Source organism: Anopheles arabiensis, chromosome 2 (assembly GCF_016920715.1).
Source record: "Anopheles arabiensis isolate DONGOLA chromosome 2, AaraD3, whole genome shotgun sequence".
NCBI lineage: Eukaryota > Metazoa > Arthropoda > Insecta > Diptera > Culicidae > Anopheles > Anopheles arabiensis.
Window position 1 is genome coordinate 80,701,546 of NC_053517.1, and position 15,470 is coordinate 80,717,015.

The 15,470-nt window shown below is 44.4% G+C and overlaps 1 protein-coding gene across 1 annotated transcript in view; it reads left to right on the plus strand.

Moving 5' to 3' along the window:
- Window positions 1-3,014: 3,014 nt before the first annotated feature.
- Window positions 3,015-15,470, plus strand: part of LOC120898515 (protein encore) — a 37,450-nt gene continuing 24,994 nt past the window's right edge. Inside the window, 2 exon segments of the mRNA XM_040304473.1 lie at window positions 3,015-3,177; window positions 12,763-13,520. Coding sequence (XP_040160407.1) covers window positions 3,153-3,177; window positions 12,763-13,520 — 783 coding nt within the window. The 5' untranslated portion in view covers window positions 3,015-3,152.

Below are 15,470 nucleotides of genomic sequence, written 5' to 3' on the forward strand. Positions count from 1 at the left end.
CTGCTTTGTATCATTGCTTAGGCAACCGGCATCAGCACCGTTTTTCGATCGAAAAAATTCGATAGGCGCTCACGTATAACTGACAGTATAACTATTTCTTTCATACTCCTGCATGAAGTCGATTCCCATCGAGTTCAGTACTTAGTGTAGGCAAACCATTTTTTAAAATATTTCATAAATTATTTTTTATCACCCAAAATATTGAAAAAGAACCAAAACATTTACCAACTTGCTTTAACATAACGTTTTTCAAAAACATCAACCTTGATTTATGGCATTTTTTTATATTCGGTAATTTCCGCAGCTTAATGCGTCGCGGATTTTGCCCCATTCAAAGCGGAACGATCGAATTTTTGTAGCATAGTTCATTTTGCTCGTGAGTGTCATGGTATACCAATTTTCAAAAAGACCAGTAAAATGAACACCTTGGCCGTGAAATGAGTGTCAAATGACACCAAAATGGCAGCCGGATCTATCGAATTTTTTCGATCGAAAAATTGTGCTGAGGCCGAACATCTTCAGCGTTTCACCTTAAGTCTTCAGCCTTCAGTTCTTCCGCCTTCAGTTCTACAGTCTTCTGTCAATTAATTGTTGTAAAATCAGTGGTCATTACAAAACAAACATTTGCCAAAACCGCATACATTATAAAGTTATTTAGCATAATATTGATCTTTTTTGAAAATTTTATAATATATGGCCCTATCTGTTACAAGATATTAAGATTTAAAGTAAATTATTATCAATTATTATTCCTGACTATCCAAACCAGATATACCCTAGGAAACATAACTGGCTATTATATATGATGGCCATAGCACTCAAAATGTTAATTGGTTATACATTTACAACCTTTTCACGCTCGTGAGCTATGAAGCCCAAGATAAGAGTCAAAATCTTGAAAACTGAATCGTAATCTGAACCTAATTTTGACGTCTTTTTTAACGATAGTGGAAACCTTTTTTTGTTAAAGGAATGTCACATATGAGCTGGGTTGATCAATTACGATTGAGTTGGTTGTCGTAATGTATTGATTAATTGCTCGATTGCCGAATTCAAATGATTGCACTTTACAGATCTGAGTACTAAAAATATCATAAAATATTGTTGAAAGTATAGAGAATATGTATCACACCTTCACCATTTATCATACAATTGTAAAAAGATCCTGCCGTTTTTTGCGTTCCATGAGTATGATATGGCAACGAGCAAAGATAACAAGATATCAACATTGCATCATCAACAGTTTCACAACAGTGTTGTGTTGAAAGAAACCTTACGCTTGGTACAGTTCGATGATAGCACGAACAGCATTTGCGTAGCGAAATATTGTTTCACCTCTTACTGGCAGGATCAGTATTAATAATTAAACGCATACGCCCAGAAGGAACCGTTGATGGTCGGTCACTCCAATCACCATACAAAATGCGTGATCGACGTTAACCGGATATGGTGCCTGTCCTTACTATTGGACACCGTGACAAGAAACAAACAATTGCAACGGACCTAAAAACGAAACAAGAAAACCATCCCCAAAAACGAAATAAACGAACGGTACGCGCACAAGCTACCGATTGCTGCTGATGATGATGAGGATGTTGATGATGATGGAATGTTTTAGCACTCTCGAACGTGTGGTGCGGCGGCAAGATTGTGCACAAGGCGCGCTGTGGGTTTGTTGTGTGTCTGTCATGGTTCGGAATTTCCCGTCCGAAGAAACCATTCCATTCCGTACCGCGGCTCCTGTGCTCCCGTTCCCTGTCATCGTATCCGGAGTCTGGTAGCCATCATCGGCGCGAACTTTCCGATGTGTTTGTACCGCTGGTGCCGTGTAGCAACATATTTTGGCGGCGTGTGTTTGTTGTTGTCGTTGTTGTTTTTTTTTGCTGCAAATAAACGCAGAGTTGTCAAACGTGCTGCGAGGGCTATAAAGAAAGGTGTAGTAGATAGCAACATGCCAGCATGCGAGAAAAGGTACACTGAGCTAAAAACTGACAGAAAGGGTGGGAAGACGATAAAAGAATTTTTCCGTTCGGGCATTTTTCTACTCTCTGTGTGAGATAGTAGAGAGCGCTGCGCTGCAAGTGAGAGGGAGACAGAGAGCGAAAGAAAGAGAAAACGCGTAAGCGTTCATCAGCATAAAGGAGAGTTTTTCTTTTACCTCAAAAAAGGGGTATGGAATCTCATTATTCAACAGCTGCGCTGAGAAACGGTTGACGAGATTTGCAGGTTGCCGCGGTTACAGTGCTTGCAATAATTATACACCAGATAAGAGATGCCATAATTTTATTGTGACCATGAAATGACTTTATTTCACTTTATTCAAATAGTTTGCTTCCAAAAGGTTCAATAAGCTTTTTATTTCTTTTTATGTGCTTTATTGCAAAGTGCCTGAACAAAGACTCCTTTGACTACTCCATTTGATGACCTAGAATATGAGATCCAATGTTGCCACTTTTTTGTCGTGTATGAATTTTTAGACAAATACTTACTCTGTTTATCGGAATGTAGGCATGCATTATTTCTAAGTATTTTTTTAAATCAGTGTTCGATTTTCGTTTCGTATGTTTGAGAGCGTGCCATTTACGAAAGGGAAAGAGAGGAAGAGCGAGAGAGCATAAGAGTGGATGATTTTGTGAGGGGAAAATTCAGTCTCACAGACAAAATGCGTTTCTATTTACCTTCACAAGGTGGGCCATCCAGCCACAATCAGGAAGAACAGCGTGCTCGTTTTACGTGTGGCTGGCGAGGAAGCGACCGAACACAAACAAGAGAAAATACGCGCGCCCGCGCAAGAGAGAGAGAGAGAGGAGCTCGCGGAAAATCGGATCACGCGGAAAATGCATACCATTGCCGTGCTCATTCTCTCTCGCTCGCGATTGTTTGCCTCGGTTCGTTTCCGTGTTCGGGGCCGATGGAGAAAAACCCCCCACCACCCGGGGTGAGGCGCACAGGAGGACGTTCGGCTCGTCGTACCCGGGACGATGGCCCGGCCATGACCGGGATTCCGGCGGTTCGGTCACCACCAGTTCGGTTCTGAGCCTTCGCGAAGCCCCACACGCGTTCGCCCGTCTGTGCAAGCGACCGAGTTCGTCTGCGTGTGCGTGACTGTGTGCGCTGCGCGTGTGTGTGCGTGTGTGCGCGCGACTGTGTGTATGTGTGTATTTTGCAGCACACCCCGTGAGTAGTGTTGTGTTCCTCCGTTTGGTGCTGTTTGCTCACTGCTAGCACTTGCATATTTCCGTGCGCATAGAATATTGTGTGTGTGTTTTTTTTTAGGGGTTGCTGGTTTGGTTGTTGTTGGAGGTCGCCAGCCATAATACATTAGCCAGTGGTGAAATCGAACCTGTGAACCTGACACAAAACGTAGCCCTTTTTTATGGACGCATGTGTTTGTGTGTGTGGTATTGGGGTGTTTGTGAATTTCCATCTCTAATTTTCCTTGGTCGCATTATCTCATCGTGGATGCTGCTTGTATGTGCGTGTGTGTGCGTGTCAGTTATTGCGCTTCGAGAGCATCGTCTTCGAAACGCGTTTCCATGGGGAGAGGAGCATGAGTTGGGCTGTTGGCTGTGTGGCTGTGACAGAGGGACAGAGGGACGACGGTGCGCAATGTGATTTACCTTCGGGAGGGTTCGGGGTGGTGCTAGTCTGAAGTGGCGCACAGTTTCGATAGAATTCTTGCTATCAGATGGATGTGTTGCCGTGCTGGTGCTTGAACAACTCCGCGCTGCAGTGCAGTGTATAGGTGTGTTGAACTGTTTGAAGTTAAGCAAACAATTTATTATAAATCTGGGGAAAAACTAGCTCGGTTTCTATTAGGATCGAATGTTTTGCGTTTTCGTTAAGCTGTCAGAACTCTTCGTCCCCTTTGCTGTGCCTTTTCCATCCATACCTTTCGACATCTGTACCAAAACCCCGTCGTGTGCCCCGTTTCAGCGGAATTGATAAATAATCAAAAAATGAATTAATAAATGAACTATTGTTCAGCATTTTGTCCCATTGCTTCCCCGTTCGCCGGAATGCTGGTGACCCAAAAATGCTGATGCAAGGAAAAAGCTAGCTGTGCTTCCCTCCCTCCCTTGCAGTCCTCCCACCGGGCCACAAATATTGATGAAGCGATTGAATAATGAATAGCCATTACCTCCGACTGTGTGCTGCGTAAAAAAGGTAAAAACCCCACACCTGCCCCATCGCCACTGAATACAGGAGAGGCTGTGAAACCATCGGGCAATCGATTTGTGCCTCCCTATCCCACCAACCAACAAACCACACAAAAAGGAAGGGACAAGAGAGAGAGAGAGAGGGAGACAGATAGAGAGGAAAATGGGATGGAATAAGCTTTTCCGTGATTTCCATCCTTTGTGTATCGCTAGCTCGTGGATGTGCGTGTGTGCGTGTGAGTGCATTCAAAAATATGTTTATGTATGCATTTCCCCACAGGTCCCGCACATGCTGTCATGTTTCCTTGGACAACGTTTAAATTATGATCACAGTGTGGAACGTTCGATGGTGGGTCGGCAACGCACGGTCAGTTTTGGTGAAGGGGATGGTGAATTTCGGTAAGGAGGAAGTAGACAGAGCGGGAGAAAGGTGTGGGAGAAAAATCGATGAATGGATGCTGTGGTATGCTATACTGCTGCTGCTGCTGTTGATGGTAGCGCGCTTGCTGTGGGTTGACATGGCGCAAAGTCTTGTTGCCTATGTTGCTTCCCATTTTTTTCCCCGATAACAATGACTGTGCTTGCTTGAAAAGTGGAGAAAAATCGATCGAAAAATAGCAAACATTTCCTTTCACTTGTTCGGTTGATTGGTTGGAGAGTTGGAAAACTGATCAGCAAAAATGAAAAGCAAGCAGTGTAGTGTGTATGTTTGGTGCACTTTACCACTTTGCCAAACAAGCAAGATCAAAGCGTAGTAAGAGGCATATAGCGACCGCCAGTGTTGTTATGCACACCGGGAACCAGCATGTTTCGTAACATACGTACCAAAGGCCCAATCCTCCCCTCTCCCAGACTCCGCCAAAAATCAAAGAAAAATCATTTTCCAACGTCGAAGCAGGGGAACGAAGCAGGGAACACGGCTCGCCGTCCGCGCCAATGTTCTCGGATGTTTCGGATGTCTTGGAAGTTCTCTCTCTCTCTCTTATACACAAAAAATTTCACAGTCTTTCTCTCTCTCTCTCCCTTCTTCTCTCTCTCTCTCTCTCTCTCTCTCTCTCTCTCTCTCTCGCTCTCGATATCTTGTTGCTATCGGTACATTATCTCAAGTACCACAGCACACTCAATATGCAGCACAAAAGCAGCGTTGAATATGCAAATTGTGCTGCGATTGTTTGGCACTGGACAGAGGCACACTTTTGCGCTTTGATAGCGTTGAAATTGAAATTGAAAAGCAATGGTGGACGATTTTTTTTTAAACACACAAACACAAGGAGAACGGTGAATGCATCAACAAAAAAAAGGACGAGAATAAAGTAAAAGAAACAGAACAGCAAAAAAAGGAAAGACACAATATTGTTGTTCGGTTGCTGTGTGTTTAAAAAGGTCTCGTTTACAGTAAGTTTTAAGTCATTTTGGTCCGCGTTTTTGTTGTTGATGACGATGATGATGCCCGCACGGTGTATGTGTTGTATGTGTGTATGTGTGTATGGGCAAAGTCAAAAATAGTTTTGTCAAAGTGTGTTTGCCAACGGAAAAACCAGCCGGCAGAGCGGGATCCCTGTTTCGGAGCCTCTGTCTGTCTGCACATCGAATCGGCGCGGACAGGAACGTTGTGTTCAGAACAGTGTGTGTGTGTGCGACCGGGATGGGAGTGCTAGTTCAAGTGCTCGTGTAAAAACGACCAGAAAAGACGCGTTGAGTGATGAATTAATGATGCCCGAGGCCTGCTCAGTGTTGCTGCTTTGTGTTGTTGATGCAAATTTTATTTTCGTGATGGTACCATCCTGTCATTGCAAGAAGAAGTAAAAAAAAACTCATTCCATCTCGAGCTTCCTTCGCGAATGGAAATTCGCTTGCCTTGATGGGTCACGGAGCATAAAAAGTTATGCTTTTTTGAAGTGTAATTATTTTTGCATCAAAACTAACAGGTGTTGTGTGTGTTGGACGGAGACAGGGGACACGAAGGGAAAGGCCAGTTGAAGCAGCAGTAGCAGCAGCAGCCAGCGCATCATCTGCCGACCCTTGGCTTGGGTGGGAGAAGGGAAGATTTTCACTCTGGCGTCCGTCAAACAGTGATTACGTAACGCGAGCGCACCAACCGACCGACCGTTCGCTTCTGTTTTGACGCGGCGGGTTGCGTTTCGGACTGGTTTGGTGTGTGGTGCGGTGCGTAAGAGGTTGCGCAGCGTAGTGTGGTGTGTAGAGTGGTTGCGTGTGTGTGTGCGTTCAAAAAAAATCACGTTGAAAAGAGGAAAATTTGTGAGACCATGAAGGCGGCAGGGATGACGTGGGCAGTTGTTTTTATTGGCGACTTTGCGAGAGGAAAAATACGTCGTTTACCATTTTGTGTGTATTTTTTTACTGACAAAAGAGAGTTCATTGAAGGTGGACAGGTTTTGGACCTTTTGTTTCAAGCACTGCTCACAATGAACCGTAACACTATCAACTAAAAGTATTGTTGTTTTGTTTTTAAACTAACAATCTATTTTATTCATCCATTCAAGCAAGTTCGGTCGAGCTACGGAAGGAAAATAATGAAAAATATTAACAACTAAAATCGAAATAGTGCAATCAACCCAAAGATATGTCCCAGTGCAGTTAAACCACAGTTATTACGCAGTGTAAAAGTGCAATCCTTACAACCCCCCTACAACAGAAAACAAACACACACACGTACACGTGGTAGTGGTGGTGGCATTCGTGTTTCATTTCCGTTTGTGTTTGAAGGGCTAATTCTCCGTTGCGAATAAATCTTCTTCCAACCCCCTTCTTGTGGTGTATGTTTGTGCGCGTGTGTCCTTGTTAGTGCGGTTTCTAGAGTTAGATGTGTTTACAACGCGTCAGCAGGGCAATGCCGGAAGTGCGCTAAAAAAAACAAAACAAAACAAAACCCATCCTTGCAGCCACCACCAAAACAGCGCAAGTATCATCGTCGTCGATCCGGTTTGTCCGGGTGGCCCCGCCCGTAATAGAGACGCACGCGACGCCCCGCTCGGCCCCGTGGGTTTCACCTATTTTGCTGGCTTGGGCGCGGAACACGTGAGGGCCGGCAAAATTTTCCTCACACACTTCTTCCGCTGGACCGGAAAGCTACTGCTCGGAGCAAGCTGGCTGCTCTCGCTGATTATTTCGGAGGTACAGCTATCGCGACGCCAGCCGCGGCGTTGCGTGTGTGTCTATCTTTGTTTGCTTTCGTTGTGGGGTTGGTGTTGGTGCTGGTACGACCAGCGGATGGGCAGGAAGTCCGGACAGTGTTTCGCTGATGCGCGACACGACAGAGGGGATAAATGCTAGCTGTTGTTGTGTCCCAGGCTGTAGATTTTGTTTTTTCATTCGTATAAGGGAAAGGTTACGAATTGGCCGTACAACTACGTTAGATTAAATTTTACTCAATCTTTTTCTTCTAATTTTGAAAGGAAATATTTTTTATCAGTTTTCTAAAAAGTCGCTTTTAATTTTAACGTTCGCAGTAGAAATAGTGAAAGTGTTTCGTTTTTTTAGTAGAAAAATTGGGGATGAGTTATAAGGCCGCAAGAAAAATAATTGTCTTCACAAACCTGTGCTATTATCTCTCACTCTCCCTCTTCGTCACGTTGTGTTAGTTGCAGTATTTTGGAGTAAGGGAATATTTTGTAACAATTTGTTTGTTTGTTTGTTTTTATCTCCCACTGATTGAATCTTCTGGTTTTCCACAATGCTAACACTTGATTGATTACTTTGTAGTGCTACTAATCCTGGTGAATTGTAGGCAATGTTTGTCCACAGCACATGTTGGTTTTGATGCCGAGTGAAACGTCTCTTAGCTATCGTTGGTTGCAGCACAAAGCAGTTGAGTTTGACTATAATGTTCTAATAAAACGGCATCTGTGTGTAGCAAAAATACGATTGCTTTCCCAAGAAAAACCCCCGGAAAAAGCTTAAATAATCATAATAATATTTCCTTCTTAATGCTAAGAACGGAACGAATCGTGGGAAAGGAATTCTTCGGAACGATGCATTTATCGATAGAGGTCCTTTTCTCGTACAGCTGAGTCAGAGTTTTCTCTCCATTATTCTCTCACGCGTGTGTGTGTGTGTGGGTTGCTTCAAAACAAATGAAACTCTCCCCTAAAAGTTGCACACAAAAAACGAAAAAAAAAACACACACACACAAAAAAGTCACTGAGGATTAAGCTCTCTTCTCTCCTTCCAGTTTTGTGTGTTTTCACCGTGTTCTCTCCTGCACACTTTTGTTTTATTTGCCTGCCTTTCTTTGCTCTGCCTACAATTGCATTCCGAAAGTAGGTCAAATTTCGTCCTTTGGATGCGGAAAAAACCCGATTCGCACGAAATCCAAAAACTTCTACCGAAACCGAAGGGAAACCCCAAATCAAACCAAAGTGTGTTTTTTTTGTTGGTCGGTGCAACCTTCCTCTGGCATTGATGCTCTATTGGAGGTAGAGTGTTACCAGAACAACGAAAAAAAAGGCGTACCAATTGCTACTGCAGCACATTGTCCTAGGTTGTGTTTTTGCGTGTGTTTTGGACGGGTCTCTCGGTACGTTGTGTGATTTTCAACTCTGCTGTTTAGGAGTGAAAATGTGTCCTTGCGGGAGAGAACATTTTATTTGTGTTCTTGTGCGTCTTATCCCGCAAGACAAAGTTTTCGTCGAAAGACGATGGTACTTGGGCTGCCCGGGGAAAGTGGGAAAAGTTTAGTCCTCCAAGAAGGAAGCCACTCGGACGTGTATAATCTCAAGAAATATGAAGCACTACAGTGGTTTTGAGTTTTATTCTAGTTTTGTGTTTGAGTCAGGTTTAGTGTTCTGAAGAGATTATCACACCATTTGAAGTCTTATTTGTCGCTACAAAAGAGAACTGGCACAAGCAGAAATAAAACCACGGTTTTAAACCACTGGCCATTTGCATGTTCCGTTGTTCAATTCCTAGAACTTGATCATCCAATTGGTTCCCACTTCCCGGGACAAACAACACAATCGATACGGTTTCCTTGAGCCCAAGCTTACTTACAAACCGCATCGAAAAACCCGCCGCACGAGGTCGCTGCAGGTTCGCTGGTGGCTTCACCTACTTGCCTTTCCGGCTTCACCGACAGATTCTCAAGAACGGCGAACGAGGCCAAACATACACGGCCATTTGAATTGGACATATTTATGGTTCACCGCAGCAATGTGTGTGTGTTTGTTGGTGGCAAGGGGTCTGTGCTCAGGCTTCATCATAATCTCGTGCGAGCGCCCCTCGTTCCCGGACGGATCGAACTGCATTTTCTGGTGTACGCCCCCCATGCACACACATATTCTCGAGTGATTTTGCGGTAGAAATTCACTCTTACCGTTTGCGTTTCACTGGCTAATAAATAGTTCACCGGGAAACGGAGTTTGAATGCCTCGGTCCGACCCGCCGCCGTCGCCGCGGTCCGTGGGAAATCCTTGAAGGCGAAACTTTGTGCTCGAGCGCAGGGAAAAGTTGGGAAATCGGGTGTCGAAACGGAAGCGAGGGAGTAGCAGCAGCATGGCGGGACATTCTGCCTCATCGCATCCAACCGTCGCGCGCTACCTCGCTCCGAGTGGCTCGTGTGTCGACCGTGTCTTAACCTTGGCAAGGCCAGCAGAGGGAAATTTATGCACGCTAGTTTCGTATCCTCCGTCGCTCTGCTGCTCATTTGCGGAACAGTACTGACACACGCTCGATCCTTTTTACGGCTCAGTAAACAACCGGAAGCAGTGTGTGCGCCTGTGTGTGTTTGTACGGAGTAAGAAAAACTAGTTAGAAAAGTTGATGTGCCATGCGGTGGGCAGGGAAGCAGCGGCAGGCTCTGTTTGTTCAGCATACTTTCCGGAGCCTGCAGTGCAAGCAAGGGAGGAGAGAACTGTGGCACCAAAAACCCACAAAATCATTTTCTCTCCATCCATCGGGTGGGGGGAAGATAGGAGCAAAGCGGTAAGGCAAACTCTAGCATTTGCTAAGCGCCTGGATCAACGATTACGCAGGCACTGGGGCATCGTTTTGAAAAGACACTTAGAGCTGCTACTACATCCGGTTGTTTCTAGTTTCGCTCGCGCTCGGATGAGGCTTCCCTTTTCCATGCTGTACCGCAAGGCCGAAAAATCGAGAATCGAGAGACAAGCCTCTCTAACACCACCACCTGTATCAGCACGAACGAAGCGAACGTAGACGTGTGGATGGAAGAAAGCTTCAGCGAGGCGATACTGGCGCATAAAAGCGTTTTAGCAACAGCAGCAGCAGCAGCAGCAGTCTCAAGATGCAAAGCGTGTTGTGAGGGGGTGGAATGGTGGTTGGGTGCTTACGGAAGTTATAATCCTTCTTATCCTCTCTTTTCCTTTATAGCCCGCCAAGCGCGCTTCGTCTTACACTCTAAGGTATCGCACTCAATCTCTTTGCCGAATGGGATACCATAAAGCAGGCAGTCTTGGGGGGGACAGAAGCTTCGAATAAAGCTACCACCTTCGAAGAAGTCGACGAAGAGGCATATAAGCACACAGCGAGCCGGAAGTGTGGTTGCTTAGCGCAGTTGATAACGTATTCTAACCGAGTTTCCGTGCCATCCGTGTGCATGGGTAGGAGGTGGGAATGGATATAAAGCACGGAGAGGTGAAAGGTGAAAAGGGAGAAGCGAATAAGTCCCAGAGATCTACTACATTTGAATCGGGGATGGCAGAAATGAGTGTATGCTTCCTGTTTAATTATATGGTTCCTTGGAACCGGCGTGGTGTCGGGAATGGGAGCTGAGGATATCAATTTACGATCTATTTATCGATACTCAATTAGCTTGAGAAACCGTAGATTGTTCCTCTCGAATGACCCAATTTGTTCCAAGAAGAGCTTATGGTAATTATCGGAAAAAATATCGACAGAGATATCATTTATACTAAAAACTACGGGGATAGTTTATTTCGCATTGTTACATGTTTAGTTTCATCTTCCAAACAGGGTTTTCAAACACTGTTTTTTTTTGGTAAGATACTAAGACACGAACGTTCTATCGAAAGCGGATGCTGGGAGCGGATGGGTGGAATTCTAGCTCTTCTTACAAGGCTTGAACTGGCAATTGAATTGTATGTTTTACGTTGTTTTAGCACTTGAAATAAGTTCTGAACAGGTATAGAACGATATTCGATAATAGGACTATCCATCGAAACAAATCGAAGGAGATGCATGCTGTGTAACAACATTCGACAACATACACAACACTCCAATTATCAAACCATTTTTTCACTTGGATTCTATCGCTAGGCATCGGTTCATATGAGATGTATGACCCTGTCCGGTCATGTAGGAATCATCAGATATGCCCGTTCGGCTACAGAGATGTTCACTGCCGCTATAAGTTAAAACTTGGTTTTACTTCTAATCTGTCCCTAATCGAAGCATCTTGTAGCTCGACAAAATAATCTTAAGTGAGTTTCACGAAGGTTTCTCCGAGGCACTAATTAAATTTAATGTAACGTTTTGTGAAACGAAGATATTATAGAACGTTTGAATGATTTTTTTTGGTTGTATTATTAAATATTAATCATAATTCTCCAATGGATCAAACTACCGTAGATAAGGCTAAGTGGAAGTTATTTTGTCTTAATAGAATATCTCTCTAAACATTAATTACTCAAATATTAACACGTTACTAATATGACATGTACCAAACATTACTAAACACAGATTACTGCACATTTCGGGCATAATGTCACGTATTATTCCGCTGCACCTCGGTGTTTTGTTTGCGTAAATTTGAAGTTGCATCGTAAATGGCTGAGAACTAACACACGTATATTAACCTACGCATTTGTAAGCTGCACTGAAGCACTATATACCGCTGCACCAAAATCCGTATCACCGCCAATGCTGCTTTCGCTAACGTCCGCGCCCTATAGTAACGGAGCGTACATCGTAAACGTAACTGCACGCCTGCAACTATGCACCATGGTTTGAATTGCGACTTAGCAAGCTGAATAGAGAGAGAGACTTTAGCACAAGGCAAAATCGAACGAGAAATTCAACCGTTTCTTGCTTTCCTGTTTTCTCACAAAGCTCATTAATTTTATTTTGGTATCAAAAGGGAGGGACAGTCTAGTATCTAGGGGAAGGTCCTCACACCGCTAGACTGCATTGCAAATTGACCTTTTTTCTTTCTTGTTTTCCGACATCCGGTTCCGGTGGGCGATGGGATGCGTCGTGTACGTGTGGATGTGTGTGTGCGTGTTTGATTTAGATGTTTTCTTTTAATTTATTCGCCATTCTCATTCTGCGGTCTAAATTTGCTCGTTTTCTCTTTCTTTTTTCTCTCTCTCTTTTTCTCCCTCTCTTTCTCTCTCTCCATTATTTTCATATTCTGGCGCATCGTCGGGCGGGGGAACGTTCCCATGCTTCGTGTTATGTTTCTTGCCTCACATCCATTTGCACCTCGTATAAATATATACATATATATGTGTGTGTGTGTAAATATATTTCGATGTGCCGCTGTTGAATACTGTACCCATGTGTGTTTCCATGTATCCGCTCTGTGTGTGTCTGTGTCGATGTGTGCTTTCCGGATATGCACTTTCGCGCACCACCCGATAACGCGCACTGGCGCACGCGTCCGCAGACATTTTTCTTTCATTAACCAGTAAGAAAAGTTCGTCCAAGGGCGGCAAGCACAAGAAGAGCCGCAAGGGCAAGAAACCGGGCCTGGCGGTTGCACAGCCATTGCCGGCACCACCGTCCGTCACTGCAGCTGTTCCACCTTCACCACCCGCAGCACTTTCCTCTGCACCTTTCGCACGCGCATCGGCATCGCCGCCAAACGCGTCATTAGCCGCCACTTCGACACCGACGCCTCGGACGTCACCAGCGCCTGCAGCGGCAAGTGTCACGTCTCCGGGGCGGACGATGAGTACAGTGGCCGTTGCTGCCCAGCAGCATACCACTGAAAGCCGCACGCACAGCCTCGCCAACCTAGCCGAGCAGCAGCAGCAACAGTCCACCATTGGGAGCGCGATTTCTGCAGAAAACGGACACTCTCCCGCTATGCCATGTGCGCCCTGCCCGAGCAGCCAAGCAGCAGGCGTGCGGTCGGCAGTTTCACCGGAATCGTCAGTTCCTTCAGGCTGTGACGGCGGGGGTGGAGCGGACACTGGCAGCAGCAACAGCAACAGCAGTAGTAGTAGCAGTAGTAGTAGTGGAAACGCCATGGCAAACGGCCAAACAGACACAAGCGCTCCATCGGGGAGCGCAGGAGGAGCTGATGGACAGCAGCAGCAGCAGCAGCAGATGCAGCAACAGCAAGGCGACTCCTCACAGCAGCAGCAGGATCAACCACCCATTTCCGGCCCCCGCCCTGCATCCGGCGGTCGACAGCAACGGGTATGTGTTACAGGGACAAGGGAGAAGCACTCATACTGCTTCACATCTCGTTCTCAGCGTTCGGTAGTGTTGCTTGCTTATCTGCTTTTGTGTAGAACGCTTTTTGTTTTACTTCTTTTGTTTCTTACATTCAACACTCATAAAAAAAAAAACAAACGCCCCCTCTAGCGAACCCTCTCCACGGCGTGTAGGGGGTAATGAAACTTCTGCCGCCGAAAATACTGCTCGTGAAGAAAACCCATGATGCTCCGAACACGACAACGCTTCACATTTGAAAAGGGTTAATGATACGAGGGGAACCATCTGGCCGTGAGAGCTAGATCGTTCCGAAATGTTGTTCGAGCAGCAATAGCAGCAGCAGCAGCAGCAGCAGTAGTAGACAGGATAAGGATATTTTCCATTTTCATTTGTGTTTGTTTAGCCCTTTTTTAATTATTCCATTCTCTCGACTGTATTCGTGCCGTAGCGTTGTCGATGACGAGAGGCGGTTTTGTGGTGTGGAGGTTAATTTCGTTTATTTCAATATTAGAACCGAATATTATCTTGCGGAATCGTAATAAATTATAAAATACTTTTTTATATGTTTTTGAAATATTTTCGTAATTTAATATGCGAAATTAGTCAACTATTGTTGAATTACATTATTGCTGCATACAATAGAATGAAAATAGTGTAGCATTATTGATGATAGTAATTAGAGTTGGCTTGCTAAAACACATTGCTTTCAAGCACTTTCATCAACCGTATACTAAGCAAGTATTTACTTTAATTTCGTTACTTTAGATTTTTTCTTTGTAGCCCTGTAGCCTGGTAAAAAAATAATTGTTTGTAAAAAAAATACCTTAAAGTATTCAGTATAAAACAACCATGTAATACAAACATTAGCTATTAATCTGCACACGACCATGTTTACGTTACCCTTCCTATTCAAATTGCTAATCACGATTGCTCGCCCCCGCGATTAGGCTAATGAGATAATAATATTCTATTTAATGTGGTTCATAAAACTGTTCCAGAATCTCGGCTCGTTGTTAATCGCGTCTCGCAAAATCGTTGCTAACACGCTACCAATATACTGCCCCGAGGCCGTACAATCCGCGTCACGTGCATAACTGATACTTGAGAGATCAGAGTGTATTATATCCCTGCCCAGCTGCTGCAGCATCGATGAGTAATGGAGAATAGTGCGGCTTGTGTCTTCGTGCACCCGTCCGCCCTGCTGGCAACTGGCCAATTATGGCATTATAATTTAAGATCAAAGCAATTTTAGGATTTTAAGAGATCGTTTGCATCTGTTGCTAAAAATGTGTTGCTCCATAAGCTTGCAGTGAGGTTGTTATGGAGGTAGGGCATATTAATTGCTGTATGGTTGTTTCCTTTTGAATGGCAATTGATGTTAGGACTGCAAAGCTGGAATGAATTTATAATCACTTAAAAGTGAGGTTTTGTTTTATGCTGATATGTTTTAAATGAGTTTCACATGGTTTAAAGTGTGACAGGTGGACTGAAAAACCAAAAGTTTTCTTATCGGACACGCTACGTTGTTGAGAAGCTGGTACCACGCACAAGACGTTAATCAGCACTTAGTAATTAAATTATGCTCTAATCTCATTTAGATAATTATTCAACTGCATACTAAACGTCCTCAAGCTCTAAAATATGGCTTACGGTTGGCAAAAAACGGACACAACACCGACAGCCTCCGCAAGACACAGTTTGGAAAACTCCTCCCTGTCAGCTTTTTAATGCCGTTCCTTCGTCATGCGAATCTTATTACCATAATGAAGTGAGACAATAAGTTGCGTCAAAGTATGGGTCCCATACCACTCAAAGTCTTTGGCTTGGAAACGGAGAGCTTTTTTCTCCATCGATTCCAGCTTCCCCTCTCCCAATAAAAAAAGAAGCACCAAAACGGTCAAAGCAGAATTGTTTGTGAAGCGTAACAAATTA